The sequence below is a fragment of the Microcaecilia unicolor genome, chromosome 7 (genome assembly GCF_901765095.1).
Source record: "Microcaecilia unicolor chromosome 7, aMicUni1.1, whole genome shotgun sequence".
In the NCBI taxonomy this organism is placed as follows: Eukaryota; Metazoa; Chordata; class Amphibia; order Gymnophiona; family Siphonopidae; genus Microcaecilia; species Microcaecilia unicolor.
In genome coordinates, this window is record NC_044037.1 from 194,603,047 (window position 1) to 194,626,750 (window position 23,704).

The 23,704-nt window shown below is 42.3% G+C and overlaps 2 protein-coding genes across 4 annotated transcripts in view; one reads left to right on the top strand and one right to left on the bottom strand.

The window, feature by feature from the left end:
• The window catches only part of MFSD6 (major facilitator superfamily domain containing 6), a 105,281-nt gene extending 97,785 nt beyond the window's left edge, over nucleotides 1–7,496 (top strand). For all 3 annotated transcript variants that reach the window (XM_030210702.1, XM_030210704.1, XM_030210703.1), the window contains one exon: nucleotides 1,750–7,496. In XM_030210702.1, the coding sequence (XP_030066562.1) occupies nucleotides 1,750–1,920 (171 nt within the window). In that variant the 3' untranslated portion in view covers nucleotides 1,921–7,496. The remainder of the gene's footprint in view (nucleotides 1–1,749) is intronic.
• The window catches only part of NEMP2 (nuclear envelope integral membrane protein 2), a 63,603-nt gene continuing 45,731 nt past the window's right edge, over nucleotides 5,833–23,704 (bottom strand). Inside the window, 3 exon segments of the mRNA XM_030210706.1 lie at nucleotides 5,833–11,072; nucleotides 13,861–14,037; nucleotides 14,188–14,413. Coding sequence (XP_030066566.1) covers nucleotides 10,829–11,072; nucleotides 13,861–14,037; nucleotides 14,188–14,413 — 647 coding nt within the window. The 3' untranslated portion in view covers nucleotides 5,833–10,828.

A 23,704-nucleotide genomic window follows, 5' to 3' on the forward strand; every position in this document is an offset into this window, starting at 1 on the left:
TATGATGACCAGAATTCAACACAGTAGTGTTATTGTGTTGTGTTATATTGTATTTATGTACCACCTTCTTTTAAACCAGTCATGTTTGCTATTTTTTAAAATGGGGCCAGTTTGGGTCAAAAACTGCTAAAGGAGAGCTGACAAATATAATAATAATAATAATAGCAAAATGTATAACCCACACTAGCCTTCCAGTTCAGAGCGGTTTACTAAGCAAGCTTCTGGTCAATCCCCAGGAATTACAATAATAATAAATTTTAAAACCTTTCCTGCTACACTATTCACTTAATAATAATAACAGATTACAAAATAAAAAATATATCCTAATCTTCAGCCATCTAATTCACACTATACTGAATATATATTTCCTAAATAGAATTTTTTTTTCAAATGTGTTTATTGTAAGTTTCTTATATAAGAACAAAACATTTGAAAACTAAAACAGTAAAGAACTAGGAACATTACATTCACATGAGTTATGCTTATAAATAGGATTTTTGAATAGATCATTCAGACTTAAGTATATAGTTATGAAGATAGGTATAAGTCCAATTTCTTCCATTTGAGATGACGCTTGCTGAATCCATTAAAATTGGAATCTGAGAATAGAAATGTTTTAATATTGTGACAAAATTCTGTGTAGGAGCCAGATGATCTAATTATAGTTGAAATTTCTTTTGCAAACCTTCTTGAAAAGATAGCAAATATTCAAACAATTTCAGCCTTTTTATACATAGGGGAGGGAAAAGAAAAAAAAATGATCATGCCCCTTCCTAGTATCTGTACTATTTATTGTTAGCTTAAAATGCCCATGAAAAATAAGATGGAACCAAGCTATATAAGGTTTTGTACAGAAAACACAATTTGAACCAACCAATGTGTGTCAGTAGGGGGTCAGTGTTGGGCATTAGCAGGGGCCCTCTTCTTTTGGGGGGGCTGTGAGCGCTTCTTCTAGAGTAGGGGTGGGCAACCTCGATCCTTGTGGGCTGCAACCCAGTCGGATTTTCAGGATTTCCACAATGAATATGCAAGAGATCTGTTGGCATGCGCTGTCTCCATTGTATGCATATAGCTCTCATGCATATTCAATGGGAAAACCTTAAACACCTGGCTGGGTTGCTGCCCTTGAGGATAGAGGTTGTGCACCCCCTGCTCTAGGGCAACCTCAGCCCCAGTTGGCTCAAGGAAAAGAAACCAGGCTCAGGCATTGAACCCTGATCCCCCGGCAGTGAACCATGAATGGTAGCCCATTACTGTTTTGCAATGTGCACACAAGTGATCACAAACTTAAACTATAACTGACCTGTGCATATCTACTTGAAGTACTTATACTGCAGTAAAAAACTACAACACTTTTGCTTCCCTGCATGCTGCTTGTGGAATTGCAGTTGGGAAAAAGGAAGTGAGGTAAGCCTAATCCTTTTGTTGGTTCTTGGATATTGTATGTCTTTCTGAGGAGGTCATCGAAATATTGTACCCTGCATGTGGATTTTTTGCTGTAGAAGAGGAGTTGGTGTATTTTTTAGTTCCTAGCAGTGTTGGCTGCTGCTGCTTGGAGTCACTGCTTCTGCACATAGGCTATAGTACTGAATGTAGAACGTTCAGAAGAAAACATGGGTGCCTTTCTTGCTTGCTAAGTTGACTTATGCCTCATACACTGCATAGTGACTGTGCTAAACTAATACTTGGCTGTAAACAGGAAAAAAAACCTGTACACTGAAATTACACCCTGTTCCTTGTTGTTTTAAGGAAACAAGTGAGAATTCTGTTGCTTCTCCGCTTGGCCCAGCTCAGCCATCCCCGCATCTCCGAAGCACAGATTCATCGGTGGTGTCACCAGCTCCTGCAGCAAGTCCCGATTTGTCAGTTGAGCAGCCCCAGGACAGGAATGGCACTCTGTCAGCTAAGACAGGGCAGTAGGAGAAGCCAGTGCAGTGAGGAGCCCCTCTCCTCTCAGGAAATGCAGCAACAGGAACTGAGGACCAGGACTCCATTCCTATTCTTGTGTGTCAGCTACTGTTCATGATGTAATGTTAAAGGAGACTGAAGTATATGTGCTGGTTAAAGAAATGCTGTTATGTCAAGCTTGGCTCTATGAGCCAAGGTATGGTCTAGCTTGGTTTTACAAGTAAATATTTAGGGCTCAGTTTTAAAATTTTGCTGTACAGAGAGTTTCGGAATCTCATTAGGAAGCAGGGGCCTTTTCAAGTAATGGCTTTATGCAGCATATAAAAACTGGAATCAAGCAGCGCTCCCTACAGCTTTCCCAGAACGTTCAGTGTTTAGAAGGCTGTAGTGAATGATGTGGTGTTCAAACTTGGCCCAATTTGGAACTTTTATTGAATCTTTGCACTGCCTCTTGCTTCCCCGTGTTTCCCCCGTTTTAGGAAGGTAAGCAAGCCATGGCTGGAATCTGCACCCAACCTAGGCATGAATGAACCTTTGCGGCTTGCTAGTCAGACTGCACATTTTCAGGTGAAAACCAAAGTTATTATTATTTTTTTTTTTTTGTGAGGCCAGTCTGAGATTAGGAATCAGAATGTTTGTGATAAAACCTCTGTACAGACAGCTTGTGGTGGGTAATTGCACACAGAATGTTGTAAGAGGTTTTCCTTATCTGCTCAAGAGGATTAGGTTATCAGAAACTGTTTTATGGGTATTAGCTAAAATGTTAAATATTTTACTTGAAGCTGCCCTACAGCTGCATACACCAGGTGGCCATTACACAGTCATTCTTGTCTTTTAATAGATCTTTAGCAAAAAGTCATTTTAGATGAATATGTTTATACCTCAGCAGTGAAGTCCATACCTAGGAAGATTTCCTAGCGAACCGAAGAAAAATTCTGATTTCAGTTGTTAGATTTTGATTCCCTGTCCTCTCTGTTTCTCTCATACCCTCCTTTTCAGCCTAGGTTTCAGTATTCCCCTGTCCCTCTCCTTGAGGTCAAGGCGGGTGCGTTGGAGGTGCAGGTCATATTTATGAAACTTTATAAAGCAGAAGCTATACTTGCAACCCACACCTCAAGAGCTTCTAGCAGAAGGGAGCTTTTATGTTCTTCTACTCTACACTCCTGCTGTTCACAAAAGAAAAAAAAAAAAAGCAGATACACCAGTGCCAAATGGGTAGTTTGTTCTTGGACTTGATTTTTTACTTTGATCCCAAAGCAAAGTTCAGGACACAACCATTTTAAAAAGCCAGTGCTAGAGAGTCCTTTGGAACCTGCTGCAGAGGCCTGTGGTCAGGGGAGCTCGTTGGCTGTTATTTCATTGGGTTCTCAAGACTAGGATGGATATGGCAGCACTTTACTGCTCACTCCTCTGAAGGCTTTCCAGAAGAAAGGACATTTTCCCTTACCTAGTCTCTTGGACTGTAGTAGCATCCTACCTTGAGTATGCTGGCCTGCAGGAAGCACTTTTTGCTTAGCCCTATTCAATAAGTACCTTATTGCTACCATATTGGGCCTGGATGAAATGGGCTACAGTACTCTTTTTGTGCTAAGAGCTGGACTTTATGGTGTGGTGCATCCAGCAACAGAACACATTTGTAAATAAGTCAAATGTGACCTTATGCTCCAGAGGCTCAGAAAACTGCAGATTCAATTCAAACTCCATCTTATTAATAACATCTAAAACTGCAGGTCTAGAAATCATAATACATTCTGTAGAATTTTATTCAAGTGCTTCAAGAAATGTTGATCCTAAAGCTTTGAATTGATTTTGTGGTTTCCTAGCTCCAAGGAACCATCCCAGTGAAACCACTCCCTCATTTCCCCCCCCCCCCCCCTTCTTGAACTCATACACTCCTCGTTCTGTAGCAAGTCAGTTGACTAGCACTTGTGAGTTGGGAGTCCTTAGGCAGTGGGATCAGAGAACCTCTGTTTTTTGGCTTGGAGACTCCTTGTTCTGCTACTCCTTTCATAACTAGGAAGGTTCCCCCCCCCCCCCCCCTCACAGGGGCAGTCCAGAGGATATTCTCATGAGATAACACCAGTACTGTGGTTTTATATTTGTTGTTTATTTTACTTTTGCATCCTGCAAGGATCAAGCTAGTTTGGACTGGCAAGCTAGAAATGCTATGAAATAAATACAAGCTTTCTATGAGGGTTATTTTCTGAATGTATTTTAAATTTTAGTTTCAGGGTTGTGATTAGGAAGTGACCGACTTTGATTTAATGAGAAAAGATACTTAACAGAGTGTGAGCATTTTATCAATACACGTCAGGTATCAGGGCATCAGTGTGTCAGTTTTCACCCCATGTATTATATAATTTATCTTTGAACTGATTATTTATTCTTAACCTTCTGCTGTATGTTCTCTGCACCGGCACTGTGTGGAAGACTGGGGAATCTTACTTTGCTTTGTCCTGTACAAAATGTGGTCTTGTTTGTTGTGGGAATTTAGTGGCCTCCACATGTCAGTGTCTGTAATATATTTGGCTCCAGCACACTACTTTTTATTACTACTGTTCATAGGGTACCAAACTGAAGTCTCAAAGAGAATCTATTTTACTGTTTGTAAAAAGAACTCAATTTGTGCTGCTTCTAAACTGCTTTAGATGCATTTTGACTTTAAAAGTCAATATCATGGGTTGTCTACTCTAATCTGGAAATGCTAATGTTTACTCTGTATTGTTACACTTGAATTTGAAAGTACTGTAAACTCTGGCAACAAGTTAAAGCGACCTTCACAATCTTGACTCTGTTTAATTATCTGTGCTTGGGATTAGAACTGCCTGTATGCAGATGTAAACAAGTGATTGGATGCACAGGTGCAGGAAAAAAGTTTTTCAAGGTGTGCAATTTGCCTTCACCTCTGCTGAAGACATGGTCTGACTTTTACACTACATGTGATGAGTAGGGCACCTAAGGATAGGCTGACCTACTTGTTTAGAGAAGATTCTGACTTTTGTAAACAGGAGCATTCACACTGCCAGAAGGAAAAATACCCCTTAGGAGGTACTTAATCAGTTCTCTTTGCAATGTGCTATGCTAGTGAAGGTTCCAATGATTTGCTGACTTTAGTATGGATAAAAAGAAAAATTCATTATCTCAGCCCCAGAGCTTTTAAGAGTAGGGTCAAGGGCAGGCCAGGCATTTTGATACTGACTAATCTACACCGTCTTTCATGAAAGGTGTCCTTGTTACCTGCTTTGGTGTTGGTCAGCAGTGTTGATAATAACTTAAGTAGAAGGCTTCGGTGCTGTTGACTATATATTTGCTTATGACCTCTGTGACCTTGGCTTGAAGCTTGTAACCCATAACTCACTAATTCAGTGGCTGGCAGGGCTTATTGCTAGTTTGAAGCCAATTTGAGGGGGAGAGTGTTTTATTAATCATTTTAAAACTACTGCATTTCTGGTTGCTTAATGAGATGGGGTGGGGCTGTAGGGTAGCTTGAGGCCTTGCTGCGTACTTCTCTTGTAACCCAATGCCTCCAGCTGATTTTCAACAAACAATTGCAGTGTATTGGAACTGAATTTTGATGCTGTAGCAGTAAAAAGCTAGTCTACTATGTTTACACATTTGAACTGTTTCTCTGGAAAAAAAAATGTACCTTTGTATAGTACCACTATGAAAATAAAACACACATGAAACCATTTTTTAAATTCAGATTGTAAAGATGCGACTGGAACACAGAAGCCATCCCAATGTATGGAACAGAATCTGTTTTCCCCACTTTAATTTTTTTTAATTACAAACAACTATAAATGTTTTTTCTTCCCCTTCAGTATTCAAAAGTGACTGCCAAACAAGTATCCTAGCTCATGAAGTGCATGGAAGTGTTAGGTCACATTTCATGAATTTCATGAATTTTTTTCTTTGGGGGGGGGGGGGGGGGGGGATAGCCATAGTCCCAAAGGGGTGGCTGATTCATTGCATTAAATTCTCCCAGCCTGTGTGAAAAGACTTTATACTTTTTGGTTGCTACTTTGATTACATGACAGTTTTAACCAGGATACACCTCTGCTACTCTTTTCAGTCAGTCTATGAAAGTCTGACATATCTGGCCCAAAGAGAGATGGGGGTGTCAAAAAGCAACTCTTGTCTATCACCTGGCCTGTTTTCAAATACCTGTGCCTCCTTGAAATACTATAGCAGCCCATGTTTTCAGATTTTGCTGTATGTATACAGTTTCATGCAAGCTAGGTACCACCTCGAGTTGTGTGCAAAAGTTTAGGCACTCCTGCTCAAATTCTATGTTTCAAGGATTTCCTAAGTGAACAGAAGCTGCTGCATCCTCTTACATTGTACAAAGTTAAACACACTATCTTTCTACAAATTAATGCATAATTATTATTTAGTTTCTGATTTTTAACAGACTGAAAATAATATAAAAGTGAATATGACAAAGTTTAGATACATGTCCTATTATAGCCATTTTTGGTCGACTGGTTTGGTTTCCTTAAGGGACTATCCTTAATGCAGCTAGTTATAGGGGGGGAGTTCTGCGGTGTTGATATTAAAGAGCAATGGCAAGATGCATTAAGCCTTGTTCAACTTCAGATCTTATGGGTCTGTGGGAAGGATCTCCTGCCATCTCACACCACCAACTGGGTTGTTTGAAAGAAATGTTCTTTAAGATGAACTGGCAAACCAAGGGGTGGGAATAATCAAATGATGAGTCAAGAAAAGCTGATAAAATCTTTATTATGGTGCTGGCACTATCAAAATGAAGTTAGTCACTGTAATGTGGACTCCACGTGGTCTGTATTTTGTTCTATGCCTTCTTCAGGAGTCCAGGCTTAAGACCAAACAGCAGTAAACCTTGATATAGAGCCAACATAAACATAGCGCCATCCAAGTCCAAATAACTCCATAGGGTGCATGAAGAAGGCATAGACTGAAACATGGACCGTGTAGAGTCCATCTCACAGTGACTGCTGACTCCATAATAAAAATACTTTTCTTGTTTCGTTTCATTATTATGCCGACCCCTTGGTTTGCCTGGGAGATTGTTAGCTGCTTCTCTTTTGTTTGGACTTTAAGATGAACTGGCATTTGACTCTTATCTTACATCTAAAGTGCATATACTAAAGCACTCTAGATCCAATGGAGCTGTATGTGAGGTTCTTTTAAAGCAATTACGAATGTAGCTAGAGCTTCTGCTTTTAGGGTTTAAGAGATAAAATGCTCCTAATGAAGAAAACATTAATAGGTGTTCATTAGTCAAATAATAGAAAAACACCACTTCCTTTAAGTACTCTTTCTTTCCTCTGCCCTGACCTCATCTTGTGTCCTCCATTCAGATTTTGCGCTTTTTCTGTACTGACTGCATGTATTTAATTCTACTGTTAAAGGGATCCAGTTATTGTATTTGTGGTGCAATAAAACACTGCTTTTATCTCCTCAATGAATACCCCTAATTAAGTGGAAGATAAATGCATTTACAATTTATAAACTCCTAAGAACAGAAGTTCTTAAATACAGTGCAAACTACAAGCTGTGAAGTCAAACAGCTCAGGGACTTGATGAATTTAGTAGTAACCTATATAAAAAAAAAAAAAAACAACCACCACCTTTGCTTGAGCTTTTGATGGAGATTGTTATGATCACTTTTCAGCCAGCAGCTAATTAAACTAATTAAACCAAAGAAATTAACTTGAAATCTAGTTTCCAAGTCTATAAAATCAAGTTCCTTTTATTTTCATGACAGCCATTCCAGCTCATGACTATGCAGCTTTATCCTAGCATCTAATACAGAAGTCCATCATAAGAGTACTGGGCGTATCTTTGCTAATGTCATCTGTTCATTTATTGCTGTGAATGAGTAGCACAGTGACAGACAGCAAACAATGCTGAATGCATAACTGCCAAAGGCATGGTGCACTAAAAACAACTATCAGAATATAAGTGTATCAGATGCTTGGAAAGGGGGAAAGATTTTTAGCAAGAGCAATCTTACGTCAAAACCTGTGGCATAGCCATGGGGGAGGAGGGCTTTGGGGACTCAAGACCCTCCAGAACGGCAGCATCCCTTTACCTTTGCTGGTGAGGATGCCAAACCCATGCCAGCCAAATACAGTACCATCATTCCCCTTCTGCTCATGCTGCTCCTTTAATGCAGAAGTTGGTGGCGTCTTCAGCTGAAGGCATGCTGCTTTTGCATTAAGGAAGCAGCTCCAGGAGGTGAGTGGCTCAGGCACCTGTATTGATTTGGCTGGCTGAGCCTCTGCCTCCCCGCCAGCAAAAGTATGTTAAGCGGGAGGGGAGGAGGGAGAAATGTATTGCCCCCCACCAGTCCACACCTGAGTGCCCACAAAATTGGAGGGCTGGCTACACCCCTGTTCACAACCACAAATTTACAATGGGGCCTTGTCTTCCTTCATATCTAATATACTACTTGCTAGGTAAGATATTTAAAATAAATCAAATTAAACATTGGAGCTTCAAACCTTAAAATATAATTACATATGTTCCTTGCCTTTCACAGTACCTGAAATGTAATTATACATGCTCTTCAGCTTTCACAATACAACAAAAATGAATTACATAATGATGAGTAGATAAAAGTTTGGAAATATGAGTGTAAGAGTTTACAAGCTGCATCTATGTCACTCTTCCCCTTCATGTCTTCTATACATATGCAAAGGATGTCACTTGTAAATCCCTAGGCACGGGGCAGGTAGCCAGGCTGTCTGTCTCTACAGGTACAGAGTGAGCCATGAGAGGGGATGTCCATCTGAATCAAGTCTATGCTATATAAACTCTAAACATTCCTGGATTCACAAAGCAGCGTCTGCAGATGTGCCCGTCAGAACAGGAGTCTCACTGCTTTAATAATAGATATATACTATTTCCTGTGCCAGACAGACTCTCATTTGTAATAAAGATGTGGTTATGCAACTTTGGTAGGCACAGATTTGAAAATCCCCCCCCCCCCCCCCTTGTGCTATTCTGGGTGGTTAGTGCATGCATAAGACCCGCCAGAATTAGTTACCAAGGTAACTGACTGTACATTTGTCCTTTAGATTGTAAACTCCTTTGAGCAGGGACTGTCCTTCTATGTTAAATTGTACAGCGCTGTGTAACCCTAGTAGCGCTTTAGAAATGTCAAGTAGTAGTAGTAGTTACCAAGGTATACACAGTCGTGAGCAGTGTGCAATGCACTTCATTATTATGTAAACTGAATAGTCCTGGGCCAAATCTTAAAGGGGCCAATCAATATAAGCTAAAGGTCCCCCTTCTGCTCAATGCCCCCCACATCATAACCACCCCAACACAGATCCATTGGTAGCTTGACCCCCTAGTGGTAGTACCACAAAATTACTATTAGGGGTCACTGGTGCCATTTTGAACCCAGTGCTGGCAGGGGCGACTATGGATTGTTTCTGCCCCATACCCCCTAGAATACATGGATTTGTCAAGCAAAGCCCAGGGAATGGCCTATGGGAGGGTCGGGGGGATATTTTTCTTGGAAAGGGGACGATCAGGAAGAAAATGGCCCAAATAATGTTATAAAGGCCAGTCTCTCACTAGGAAATGATTAAAAAGAGAAAGTAACACATACTGAGAGCAATTTTATAAAGGGCACCTAGATTTAGGTGTCTAGTTGGAGCCTATTCTCTAGCAGAAGGAAGACATCTATTTTTCTTTATAGTTTACTAGTGTAACGGTGCCAATAAGGATAGGTAATTATGCATGACCACTTACACCAGCCATAGAGCTACTTAAATCCTTGCAACCTGATTGTAAAACACATGTATAAATTATAGTAGTCTATCATTTACACTCCACCCACCTGCACATCCCATCAAACTATGTATCATCGCACTTAGGTGCCATGCTCTAGAATAGCATGCAGCTGGAAATGCCTAGGTGCACACATACATGGATAGATGACAGTATACTGGTCATTTATGTGTGTTATTGTTGCCTAAATGGTGGATCATTATAGAATTCCTCTCGTTATTTCACAAGATATAAAGCAGGTTATCTCCCAGCAATGTTTTTTTTCTGCTGAAAATGATGTAGAAAAGCATCAAGAAGCTGGACCGCCAGGTCCCTTCCATTAATAATCCTCTGCACTAACTTAAACAAACCACTTCTTTCAGTCCCTCGTGGAATGATGACAGCCTCAGAAGATGCCTCACAAAGGAATTGTGGGACTGAAATTCAGGTAATCATGGTAATGGCTCAGGACCTCTTCATTACACCTGTAAATCTCATTTTCAAGTTTTAAGAATGGATAAAAATATAATTCCTCAGCTTTAAAAATATTTGTACTGCAATATCTGCTAACATAAATATGTATAACCAAAGACTCTGGATAATGTGCCCTGAGCTGAAACTTTGTTAAGTCCTGCTGAATATCGGGCCTTCAATTAACAAGGTATGAGCAGATCCTACCTGAGTGTCACTCACTGGGTCATATCTATATTTTCAGAGGCACTTACCCAGGTAGCGCTGCTAAAAATCCTGCCAGGCCACCTTGAAACTATCCAGGCAGTGATGGTGTGGAGTCTTGATGGAGTCAGGAGTTACCTAGTTAGTTGCAATATCCAGTCACTTAACTTTATCCATGTAGTAATTGGGATACCCATCTGACTATTGCTAGTAACAGGTAAGGGCCAGCAGCTGCGTTATACATGGGCATTCAGCACCAGTATCTGGGTATGGCTTGGTGCTGAATAAGTAGGTATAAAAAGGCCACAGCATCCAGCGTTTAAAAGAAACACTGACCGCTACAGGCTGATTACTGACCCGCAAGTAAGTGTCCATTTTAAGAATGTAATCTGACATCGCCTAGTGCAAGATAGGCTGCAGGAACTGGTGGGACACTTCAACTTATCCCAGACAGCCTTGCTCTGAGATTCAGAGATGCTTCTGTTCAGCACGGTACAATATTGGTTGCACTGAATAATTCTATATCATTCCCCTGAGACATGTCATTCTGTGCGCGTTCTTCAGGTTCCTGCTGGTCTTGGACAGAATCAACCCGTTGATCCTGCTCTGGCTCCCTCCTACTGAATAGCTGCTCCTCTAAAAAAAGCCCTCCAGGGCCATACTGTTCATCATAATCATTCATCTCTTTTTCAGACAGGTGGTGTGATCCTAGAACAAATTCTGCAAATCTGCACCAAAAAATACAAAGCATGGAGGTTTAATATTCACTATGTTCACAGTGCTACTGCTATATACAGCCCTTCACAAGTTATTTACTGTTCCTGAATCAGACTGAGCATAGCAAGGCTGAGTGGCTCACTCAAGGTCATAAAAACAAAAGATGTACCATTCTGGTTCAAATCCATGCTCCACCAAGCCTAACATTCTGTCTCTAACAGAGGCCAATTATATGTAGTATACAGGGAAGAGGAGGTACAGAATCAACGCATCTTGATGCACAATTTTTGGACTCTGGGTGCTGCACTTTTACACTGCTCATTTAACACCGGCACTGAATATCAGGTGCTAAATGAGGGCAGGCTGGCTTCCAAGAGCTTATGCGGGCCCGGCTGATATTCACTGCTGTGACCAGTGGCAGCTTCTTCAACATGGCTGCTGTGACCTCTTGAGGCACAAGAGAATGTGGAAGCCAAGTTGAAGAAGCTGCCGCGAGGAGGGGGGGTTTGCTCCTGCTCCCCCTCTCAGCGCCCTGCTGCAGCACCAGGGAGGTCAGGTAGGCCCCAGGGGTGGGGCTGTTGTGTGTGAGTGGGGGGGGGGGGGGGGGGGGGAGTGCCACTGCACATCAAGGGGGCAAGAAGGAGGAAAATAATTTTTTTTTAATGTGGGGGCCCACATAAATAAGCAGGTGAATTTAGGACAACTTTTGAGCTGTCCTAAATTCACCAGCTTAACTTATGCGGGCCTCGGCTGAATATTGCATCAACCCTGTCTCCTCCCCAGCGCCGCCCCTAAAAGTATACAGGGAAGAGGAGGTACAGAATCAACACCTCTTGATGCACAGTTTTTAGACTCTGGGTGCTGCACTTTTACACTGCTCTATCGTCATTTCCATTTCAGATGGAGACAGAGGGGCAGTATGCATATGAGTTTGTCCAATTAGGGTACAATTTGGGAAGACATGCATTTCTTTCTCTCAGTTTTGAAGGGAGACATAAAAGGAAGAGAGAGAGCGAGAAAAATGCTTGTGGCAAGGGTTGTATGTTACTGAGGCCATGGACCAGAAGAAAGGGTATGCTGATGAAGGACAGCGAATGTGTTTTTCACCTTCTCTTAATATGCTCTTGTGATGTTTTATGAGAATTTCCATGGAATCAAGGCTCAGCCACAGAATTATGTAAAAGCAATAAAATAAACCTAGTGGCCTTAACCAAGTCAGATCTCTAAGAAACTGCTACTTAAATCTACACAGATACCAGTACACACCACACATACAGTGCAGCATTGATAGTATGCAGTAGATGAGAGGTAAAGACCGTTGAACCACGTACTATCGGTGCATATATAAGAGAATCTGCCTCTGGAGTTGTCTTACAAAAGTCACCAAAGAAGCACTCACACAATTCTGGAGGCAGGCGGGAGGCCACCGAAAAGCCTCATGTGCTTGCTGTTTTGGTGACTAACTTTTGTAAGACAACTCTGGAAGCAGGCAGGAGGCCGCTGATAAAAAAACAAACAAAACCAAAACCAGGCATTAAGGACTACAGTACCATGTTGTACTGCATACAAACCCGGTGTAATCGGGAGGCATGTTGCCATCGTGAATAATCTGGACCCACACAATAATGGTGCATGTACAAGCAGTGTTTCACTGTACCGAGGAAAGGATTAATTTAACTTAACCTGCTACAAGTTTGAAGCAGAGACTGTTTTCAAACTCTGTTCTGGTCTCTCCAATGCTGTGATTGCCTTTTCCTGTGCTGGACTCTAGCCTTTCATGCACTATAGACCGTGAGCGGAAGGCCTGTGAGCCAGTGTGCATTCAAAGGCCCTGCAGTGGCTCCTCCTCTTTCATGGGCTTCCCTTCCCTCAGTAGCAAAGTTGCCAGATGGGCGGTTTTCCCGCCCAATTGGGCGGCTTTCCGCGCCCCGCTGCGGGAAATTTTTGGCCGCTGCGGGTCGCGGTTTTTTATTTTGTTGGGCGGGTTGTTTTTTCTTCACTGGCTGCGGGTTTTCTCGCCCCGCGGGGGGGGGGGGGGGGGCGTGGTTAACGACATGTCAATGATGTGTTAACGACGTCGGTGATGTTGTGGCCGTGGTTGGTGACGGTGGGGTGGAGCTGATGACGGCGAGGGCGGGGTTGATGGCGGGGGGGGGGGGGGGGGGGGTGGTTTGGGCCGGGTTTTCAACTGGTTTGGGGTCGGAAAATTAATTTAAACCTGACAACCCTGCTCAGTAGCAGGAAGTGATTGTGGAAGGAGGAAGCAGGGTATTCACAGGTCCTGTGGACATATGCTTGCTTATAGGCCTCATATGTTCATTGTCCTTACATTGTTCTAGTGGGCTGTTATGCAAGGGGAGGACTGGGAAAAAGCCAGGAGCACCCCAGCACTGCCTGAGATTCTAGGGGCAGAGTGGCAATTCAGCTTCAGCATGCTTCTTGAAAAGCAAAGGGGAAGGCTAAGGCGGAAGAGTAGGAAATGGGGGCTGGGAGCAGGACAGCACTGGAGAGAAATGAGAGAAGAGCAAACCTAATAAGGTGGAAGCACTTCAATCTCTTGATCAGTCATATTAATGTAAGAGAATTTTACTGTATACTATAGTGTACTTAAAATGATTTATAAGTAACTTCTATTTCTAATTTCAGGTATTACTTATCATAAAATGGTTAGAGCTAGCAGGTATTGTCCTTCATCTCATTGTATGGGGAGAAGTGAATCTATCTTAGAAAATCACAGACACAGAATGAGTAAAATCCCTATGTTTGCTGCAAGCCACGTTTAAAGAGATTCTTGCTTACTTGTGAGGATTACGGAGTCTGGCTACAGTATGCCAGGTTGGGAAGTCTAGGTTTGCACAGGATAGGCGCAGTTCCTCCAGGGCTTTGGTTGTCTCTGTCTCCACCTGCTCCCTGTACTCCTCTTCAGTAAGCAGTTTAGTCCCTCGCTTTCCAGACACTAAACAGTTCTTCAGCTTCCTAGATAACAAACAGAACCCATATAGCTCAACAAATGTTTCATATGTTCACAACATGATGCCATGCTGCTCATTCTGCCTCTCTCCACAGCTCTCTTCCTCATTGCTATTTCATCCTGTTGGTTTTCAATGCTTTCAATAAGGTACCAACCTGCCCAGATAACAGAAGCCTCTTGCTGGGTAATGCAGTACTCTGGAGAACACAAGGATGGCTATCAGTGCATAGGCCGCCTCAGGCATGCTAACACTGAAATAAATCAGCAGGCAACCTATTAGCTGCAAGGTCCAGGTCAGGAGATGAATGCTTCGCTCATTGGTGAGTGGTCCATTTCTGTAACAGATTGCAAAGCTAACACATCCAACCACCAGAAAATAGCCTGGAAAGGAGGAAAACAGGGAGTAAAATCCTACTGCTGTCAGTTGTCTGGGAAAAGTTGAACTGACAGCATTGCATCTCATAATGAATACCAAAAGTATATAAATGTTATGCTAAAATAAGATATTCATTGCAGTGCTGTTAACCCTCCAACCCCTGCCTCCTTTTCTTCCTTTTCTGAAATTACTGAAGAGGAAACTACACATCTTATTTCCTCCTCAAAACTAACTACCTGTTCCTCTGATCCTATTCCCATCCATCTACTTAACACTTTCTTTCCTACTGTCATCCATTTTATCTGTCATATCCTCAATCTTTCACTGTCCACTGCGACTGTTCCTGATGTCTTCAAACATGCCGTAGTCACACCACTCCTTAAAAAACCTTCATTGGACCCTACCTGTCCTTCCAACTATCGCCCCCATCTCCCTCCTCCCTTTCCTATCCAAGATACTTGAACGTGCTGTTCACCGCCGTTGCCTTGACTTTCTTTCATCTCAAGCTATTCTTGATCCACTTCAATCTGGCTTTTGCCCCCTTCATTCAACTGAAACAGCACTTGCTAAAGTCTCCAATGATTTTATTTATTTATTACATTTGTACCCCGCGCTTTCCCGCTCATCGCAGGCTCAATGCGGCTTACATAGTAACAAGAGAATACAATCTGTAGTATCAGAATGAACAAAGGAGGTATATGATGGGACAAATGAACAAGGAGTAAATGGGATAGAAGAGGTGTAAAAGAAAGGATAGGGATAGGTAAGGAGGTGGGGCGATAAAGGAGAAGTTAGACGAGTATGGAGGGTAAGAAGGTTGGTAGGAGATGTTTTCTGATCTGTTCCTGGCCAGATCCAAAGGTCTCTATTCTATCCTCATCCTTCTCGATCTATCTGTTGCTTTTGACATTGTTGATCACAGCCTACTCCTTGATACACTGTCCTCACTTGGATTTCAGGGCTCTGTTCTTTCCTGGTTTTCTTATTATCTCTCCCAGCGTACCTTTAGTGTATACTGTAGTGGATCCTCCTCTACTTCTATCCCACTGTCAGTTGGTGTACCTCAGGGATCTGTCCTGGGACCTCTTCTTTTCTCCATCTATACTTCTTCCCTTGGTACTCTGATCTCATCCCATGGTTTTCAGTATCATCTTTACGCTGATGACTCCCAGATCTACCTCTCCACACCAGAAATCTCAGCCGAAATCCAAGCCAAAGTATCAGCCTGCCTGTCTGACATTGCTTTCTGGATGTCTCAGCGCCATCTGAAACTAAACATGACCAAGACTGAGCTTCTTATCTTTCCCCCTAAACCAACCTCTCCTCCTCCCCCCATTCTCTATTTCTGTGGATAACACTCTCATCCTTCCTGTCTCATCAGCTCGTAACCTTGGGGTCATCTTCGACTCCTCCCTCTCCTTCTCTGCACATATTCAGCAGACTGCTAAAACCGGTCGTTTCTTTCTCTATAATATCAGCAAAATTCACCCTTTCCTTTCTGAGCACACTACCAGAACCCTCATCCACACTCTTATCACCTCTCGCTTAGACTACTGCAACTTGCTTCTCACAGGCCTCCCACTTAGCCATCTCTCTCCTCTTCAATCTGTTCAAAATTCTGCTGCATGACTAATATTCCGCCAGTATCGTTATGCTCATATTAGCCCTCTCCTCAAGTCACTTCACTGGCTTCCTATCCATTTCCGCATACAGTTCAAACTCCTCTTATTGACCTATAAGTGCATTCACTCTGCAGCTCCTCAGTACCTCTCCACTCTCATCTCTCCCTACATTCCTCCCCAGGAACTCCGTTCACTGGGTAAATCTCTCTTATCTGCACCCTTCTCCTCCACTGCTAACCCCAGACTCTGTTCCTTTTATCTTGCTGCACCATATGCCTGGAATAGACTTCCTGAGCCGGTACGTCAAGCTCCATCTCTGGCCGTCTTCAAAACTAAGCTAAAAGCCCACCTTTTTGATGCTGCTTTTAACTCCTAACCCTTATTCACTTGCTCAGAACCCTTATTTTATCACCCTCACTTTAATATTCCCTTATCTCTTGTTTGTCCTGTCTGTCCTAATTAGATTGTTAGCTCTATCGAGCAGGGACTGTCTCTTCATGTTCAAGTGTACAGCGCTGTGTACATCTAGTAGCGCTTTAGAAATGATAATTAGTAGTAGTAACCATCACCACATACACATAGCTAATATCAATGCAAGTGTACTAGAATTTCATCACTGTTTTCCCAAGACCTACATCAGGTATTACTTCAGGGCTTATAAGGATAATAGCACAAAACAGCAAAGATGACCCCCCAAAAAAGGGAAACATAAACAATAAAAAAATAAAAACCCAAGTATAAAATAAAAAATAAAAAAATGATAAAAGGTAAAAAATAAAAAATCAAAATCAAAAAGTTTAAAAAAACGACACACAAAAAGATAAAAATCCAAATTTTATTGAAAGGTGATATGACTCGACACAGCTGTGTTTTGCCCCAACTAGCCTGCATCAGGAGTCTAATTAAAACAAATCAAATCAAATTAAAACAACATCAATATAAATATACTGAACCTCATTAGTTAAGCAGTAAGTAGACACTTAATAACAAACCCATAATTTACAGGGTTTATAAGGAAGCATGTCTGTTTGAAAAGCCCTGGGGTTGATGTCTGTCTATCTAGGTTGCAGAAACTTTACTGTAGTTTTTCCCTACTGTTTTGGTTCAGTAATCTTGTTTTCATCAGATCCACAGCTTGTGTTTTGGATGCTATGCCCTGGAGCCCTGAGAAATGTTATTTTGGGAATTATAAATACAGTTGTACTCTGGAGTAAAAATTCCTGAATTTCCTTATCATCCCACCAGACCAGTCCAGATGCTTGGGTTTGTGCTGTTCTGCTAGCAGGTGGAGACAGCAAACTACTGAGTTGTAATGTTGTCACTAAATTTACACGAACAGAAAAAGAGTAGACGCTGGCTAAAAAGCTGGACCACTACCAAATATAATGGACATCTTATCATTTAGCACACCTTAGTAAAAGGACCCCTTAATGTAGGGATTGGAATATGTCAGTTTTTGAAATTTACGTCTGATATCTTTATATTTTGCACAGTATAGAGGAATATGCATCACTTTTTCTCTTATTCTAGCGTTGCACTGTGGCTTTTAGGGGGGGTTCAGATTTGTCTACACATTTCTATTTTTAATTTATGGTTAGTTAGTCTATACTGGGTGAGGGTCTGGCTGTGTTCTGTGTATATGAAAAAGACACGGCTTTCTGTTAGCATTAACTGTGCAGGATGGATCTGTACTAACCTGGCTTCTTTAGTTTTCCAGTAGGGTTTATTGATGTTCTAGTACCCATTGCAGTGTTTGTGGTATTGTGTTTTCCTAAGTAGGTGCTTGTTATGTGACTTATGGAAGTTATGCTGCTCTTATGGTATGGTAGACTTGCTCTTTAGGTCCAGAGTGACATTTGTAGTGTTCTGTATTACTTCACAGTATGCCTGCTACTGGATTTTGGATTTGAAATTAGATCAGCTTACTTAGTAATACCTCAAGGTAAGTTTCATTCAAGTACAGTAGGTATTTTCCTGTCCTTGGAGGGCTTACAATTTAAGTTTTGTACTTGATTCAATAGAGGGTTAAGTGACAGCCAAGATTTCAAGAAGCAGCAGTGGCCTCCCTGCTTTTCAGCCTACAGCTCTATTAGGTACTGCTAATACAGATAAATTATCTATATTAGCTGTACCTAATCTTTGGTAACACAACTGCTTACTAAAGGTTAGCTGAGCTGAAGGCTGGTGGCCATTTAGCATCCTACCAAAAACATTAATAGATAAATTATTTGATAGCTGCCAATAATCTCAGGATTTTTGTTACAATGCTGCTGAACATCACTGATCACATGGGCAACTGGAACATGCTGGACTGATGAACTAGGGCTAACAGAGAGCCAAGTACCTGCGTATATTTCCAGAATACTTCAAATACTTTTCTGTTTAATATGATGCAGTGGTTAGGGTGGTGGACTTTAGTCCTGGGGAACTGAGTTCGATTCCCACTTCAGGCACAGGCAGCTCCTTGTGACTCTGGGCAAGTCACTTAACCCTCCATTGCCCCATGTAAGCCGCATTGAGCCTGCCATGAGTGGGAAAGCGCGGGGTACAAATGTAACAAAAATAAATTGTTTTGCCATGCATTATTTTGATTTTTTGGTACATAATTCCCTGAAGTGTATTACCGTGTGCATAATACCATCAGTAACAGAGGTACTGGGGGGAGGCAGCTGGTAGACAGTGAAGGGGTCCTTCCCTGCTGTGTTCAAAAGTGTCCCTACTGTTCGTTTTTTGTTAGAAGTGGTGCTTGTATAGGGGGAACAGAGTTCCTTCTAAGCTGTGCTATACATCCAGTAGCTGAGTAAAATTTGGAGTAGCTATAAACAGTTAAACTGCAGGTGAACAAGGAGGGAAAGCATGCAAAGCATGGCATGTGGAATTCTTTCCAGTCTCCCTGCGAGCAATTATGTGTGTGTTATCTGTAAGAAGTGTTCACAATGTAATGTAACGGAAAATTTTTGCTCGTGTCAATTTCAGTCCTTAGAGGGAACATTGCTCCAGCTTCTCCTTCTCTCCACCTCCCCCCCCCCCCCCCCCCCCCCCCCCCACAATGAGTTTAGTACCTTACCTCCCTTCTCCAGGGCAGCGATACTCCAACCGGCTCAGCATAAAAAGCATTGAGGCTGGCAAGTGCAGGGCCTTGAGCATCTGCACATGCCCAAGACCTGCCAGGTTCTGCACCCTCTGAAATTGGAAGTTTGGAGAGGGAGGAAGAGATGCTGGACCATGGGGCAGGAGGTCATGGTGCAAAAGGAAGAGATAATAGCTCAGGGATGGGGAATACAGGAGGAAAGGAAGAGAGGGGAGAAGCTGGATATGGAAAGGAACAGGGAAACAGGGAAGAGATGCTGGGTATGGAGGGAGCACAGAGACAAAGACACAGAGGGGTGATGCTGGACACAGGAGGAGAATGGGAACAGGAACATAGGGGAGATGCTGGACAGGACGAATAAGGGAGACAGGGGGGAAGATGGATGGCGGACATAGAGAAGAAACGTCAAAAGACAAAAGAGTTAAGAAAATAAACAGAGAAAAGCACAAAAAGAGACACTGGGACCAAAGCAATGCTGAGACAACAAAAAGTAGAAAAAAGTATTTTTTTTCAGAATTAATTAATTGTAACATGTCAGCTTTGGGAAATGTGCATCATTGATATCTTGCATTTCATTTTCTATTTCTGTTACTATGACAGATTTTCTATATAGGTCTGGAATATGTTTGCTTTTTGCCAGGTTTGTTTACTGGAGCTCTAAAGAGGTTTCCCCTGCTTACCACCACCCCCCACCTTGGGGGGGGGGGGGGGGGGGGGGGATGGTGTTATCCCAACTTTAATTTTTTGTTCGGGGCTCATTCAGTCTAAGCCATGCCACTATTTCTGAATCCAAGGTTCCTAGGCTTCCAGAAGAGAACCCCAAATATTTTTAGAGGTTTTTTTGTCTAGAGGACACTTTAGAGAGTCCAGGGGATTTAGATCAGGAAGAATGAGTGCTACTCAGCAAAGTAGATTTCCTTTCACAGGTCACTCCTTTCAAGGTAGCTGTAGATGAGGCTGAGATTTCTCCACAAAAATGTTGGGTACTACAAAAGAGATCACAATGAAGGTTTGCAGGTCTACTCTTTGGTGCTTTTGGTAGGAAGTCGACTAAAATAATTTTACCAGAGGTGGGCCTATATAATCATAAATCTCTAGGTACTAGAAGTTATTCAGGATGGTTATCCTCTAGAGTTTGCTTGGCCTCTTCCAGTGGGATTTCTGGAATTGCTCGTCGTACTTGCCTAAAAGTAGTGGCAGTCCAACAGACCTTTATCAGGTTACTCCAGAATTTATTCAATTATTTTGTCGTTCCAAAGAAGGAAGGCACCTTCCAGCAGATTCTTGATCTCAAAATAGTCAAACAAATTTCTCAAGGTTCCAAGTTTGCAAATGGAAATTTTAAGATCAACAATTGTGGGGGTGCAGCAAGGACAGTTACTTTAGATTTATGGACATTTACCTACACATCCCCATAAGGAATTCTCACCAAAGTTACCTGATGTTTGAGATCTTGGGACACCATTTCTAGTTTTGGACTGCCAGGGCTCTGCGTACGTTTACAAAGATGTTGGTGTGGCGGCAGCCACCTTATGTAAAGAGAAAATTTTGGTTACCCTTTTAAGATGACTTAAGAAAGCAAAACAGTCACACAGCGAGTGATGCACAGTTGGGATGGATTACAAAATTTTTCTGAGCATCCTTACCCCATCCCAACGTTAGAATATTTGCAGGAAAAGGATTGACACTCTCCAAAGCAAAACATTTCTTCCCATGGGGAGAAAAGAAAAGCAATCTCAGATCAGAAACCTCATTTTCATAAACCAATGGTTTAGCACTACCTTCAAGTTTTGTGATCAATGGTTGCAACCTTAAGAGTTAGTGCCATGGGCCAGGATGCACATAAGACTTTTACAAGATTAACCTCCAGTACTCTTGACTCTGTGGAGACCGAGTCTCAACTGGTGACTATGCAGTAACAATCTGTCCAAAGGAAACAGTTTGAAAACCTCCAAACTGAATTCTTGTGACAATGGATGCAAGTCTCACAGATTGGGGACACACTGTCTCGACAAATGGGTACACGGTTGATGGTCCTTGGTAGAAACTTAGTGGTTGATCAACTGTCTGGAAGCATGGGTGAGCTAATTAGCCCTCTGGAGTTTCATCAACTACTTCAAAACAAAGCATTAAGGATTCCTCTCCAACGTGGCGGCAGTAGCCTATGTCAACAATCAAACAGGAACAAGAAGTCTGCAAGTGGCAGAAAAAGTACAGATGTTGACGGATTGGGCAGAGAACAATCTGGAAGATATCTCGGTGGGACATGTGACCAGGACCCAAAATATACATGCAGGCTACCTCATGAGGAATTCTGTGGATCCAGGAAAATGGAGTCTAGCAGAGGAAGTGGTATACTGTTGGGGTTATCTGATAATGGACCTGATGGAAACAGGCCAGAATGTGAAGATTCCAGCTTTTTCAGACAGAGAAAGAATTGGAAATGAAAAGTAATAGAAGCTTTAATTCAACCATGGCTGCAGTTGGGTCTTCTGTATGTATTTCCGCCTTGACCATTCACAGGTACAGTCATTCAAAGGATAAAGAAGCATAGGGGTCTAGTAGTGTTGATTGTTCCAGATTGGCCAAAACAACCCTGGTACGGGGATCAATATGTCTAAAAGTAGAGGATCCCCTATCTCTGGTGAGCAGGGAGTGTTTGTTGCTTCAAGGCCTGATCAGCATGCCTGACACATCTCAGCTTTGTCTTATGCATTGGCTCTTGAGAGGGTAAAGTTAAAGAAGCAAGGCTGTTTGAGTAACATGACAGCTACCTTGTTACACTCTAGAGTGGAATGGGGGAGTTCTCTAATGGTTAGTACTGTGGGCTGAGAACCTCGGGAACTAAGTTCAATTTCCACTGCAGCCCCTTGTGACCCTAGGCAAGTCACATAAGCCTCTATTGCCCCAAATACAAAAACTTGGATTGTGACCCACTAGGGACAGAGAAAGTACCTGCATATAATAAATATAAACCACTTTAGTTGTACCACAGAAAGGTGGCATATCAAATCCATGACCCTTCACCCCCTTAGAAAAAGGTCTTCTTCATTAGCATACATAAGGGTTGGAGGAGTTTTGAGAACTGGTGTCAACATAAGTGTGTTTTCTCTCTGCATTCTTCTGTTCCAGATATTTTGGATTTCTTGCATGATGGTATGGCCAAGAGGCTGGTGTTTGCACATTGAGGTTGCTTTGTCCTGTTTTAGAAGTCTGGTGAAGAGAAAGAGCTTGGCTTTGCAGCTGGATGTGGTACTTTTTTCCATGAGGCTAAACTTATCAATCCACTGCATTGTCTGTTGATTCCCCACTGTGATTTAAACTTGGTCTTGTCTAGCTTAGTTTAGCCTCTGAATCTCTGGATTCCACAACCTTAAAAGATATCTTCCATGAGAGAGTTTTTCTTATAGCTACTTGTTCAGCTAGGTGAATTTCAGAAATGTAGGCCTTGTCCTGTAGAGAACCTTTTTTGGTCTTTAGCAAGGAAAAGGTTGTGTTTAGCCCGGTTCCATCCTTCTTTGTCAAAGTGGTGTCATCTCGCCATCTGAATCAGACTCTCTCTCTTTACCTGTTTTTCAGGATCTTAAAAATGAGGGTAGTGCAGTTCCCTTGCACAAATTGGAAGGGGGGGGGGGAGCATGTGTTAAAGAAGTATGTAAAGAGTATGGAGGCAATAAGAAATCAGATAGACTTTTAATTCTTTTTGGTGGAGCCCGTAAAGGGAAGCGGCATCAAAAGTGACAATCACTCGGTTAAAGAGGCTATTGTCATCCAGTTCCAGACATTTTGAAAGCTCAATCTACAAGGGCTTAAGTTGCTTCTCGAACACCAGCCCTGCTCAGTTCCCACTCATGAGATCTATGAAGCGGCAACCAGAAAATCTATGCATTCTTTTTGTCTGTCATAGTAACATAGTAGATGACGGCAGATAAAGACCTGCATGGTCCATCCAGTCTGCCCATGACAAACTCATATGTGTATACCTTACCTTGAATTTGTACCTGTACTTTTCAGGGCACAGACCATATAAGTCTGCCCAGCAGTATTTCTCGCCTCCCAACCACCAGTCCCGCCTCCCATCACCGGCTCTGGTACAGACCGTATAAGTCTGCCCTCCCCTATCCTCGCCTCCCCAACCACCACCCCCTCTTCCCCCCAACTGCTCCGCCACCCAATTTCAGCTAAGCTTCTGAGGATCCATTCCTTCTGCACAGGATTCCTCTATGCATATCCCACGCATGTTTGAACTCTGTTACCGTTTTCATCTCCACCACCTCCCGCGGGAGGGCATTCCAAGTGTCCACCACCCTCTCCGTGAAAAAATACTTCCTGACATCTTTCCTGAGTCTGCCCCCTTCAATCTCATTTCATGTCCTCTCGTTCTACCGCCTTCCCATCTCCGGAAAAGGTTCGTTTGCGGATTAATACCTTTCAAATATTTGAACGTCTGTATCATATCACCCCTGTTCCTCCTTTCCTCCAGGGTGTACATGTTCAGGTCAGCAAGCCTCTCTTCATACGTCTTGGAACGTAAATCCCATACCATCCTCGTAGCTTTTCTTTGCACCGCTTCCATTTTTTTA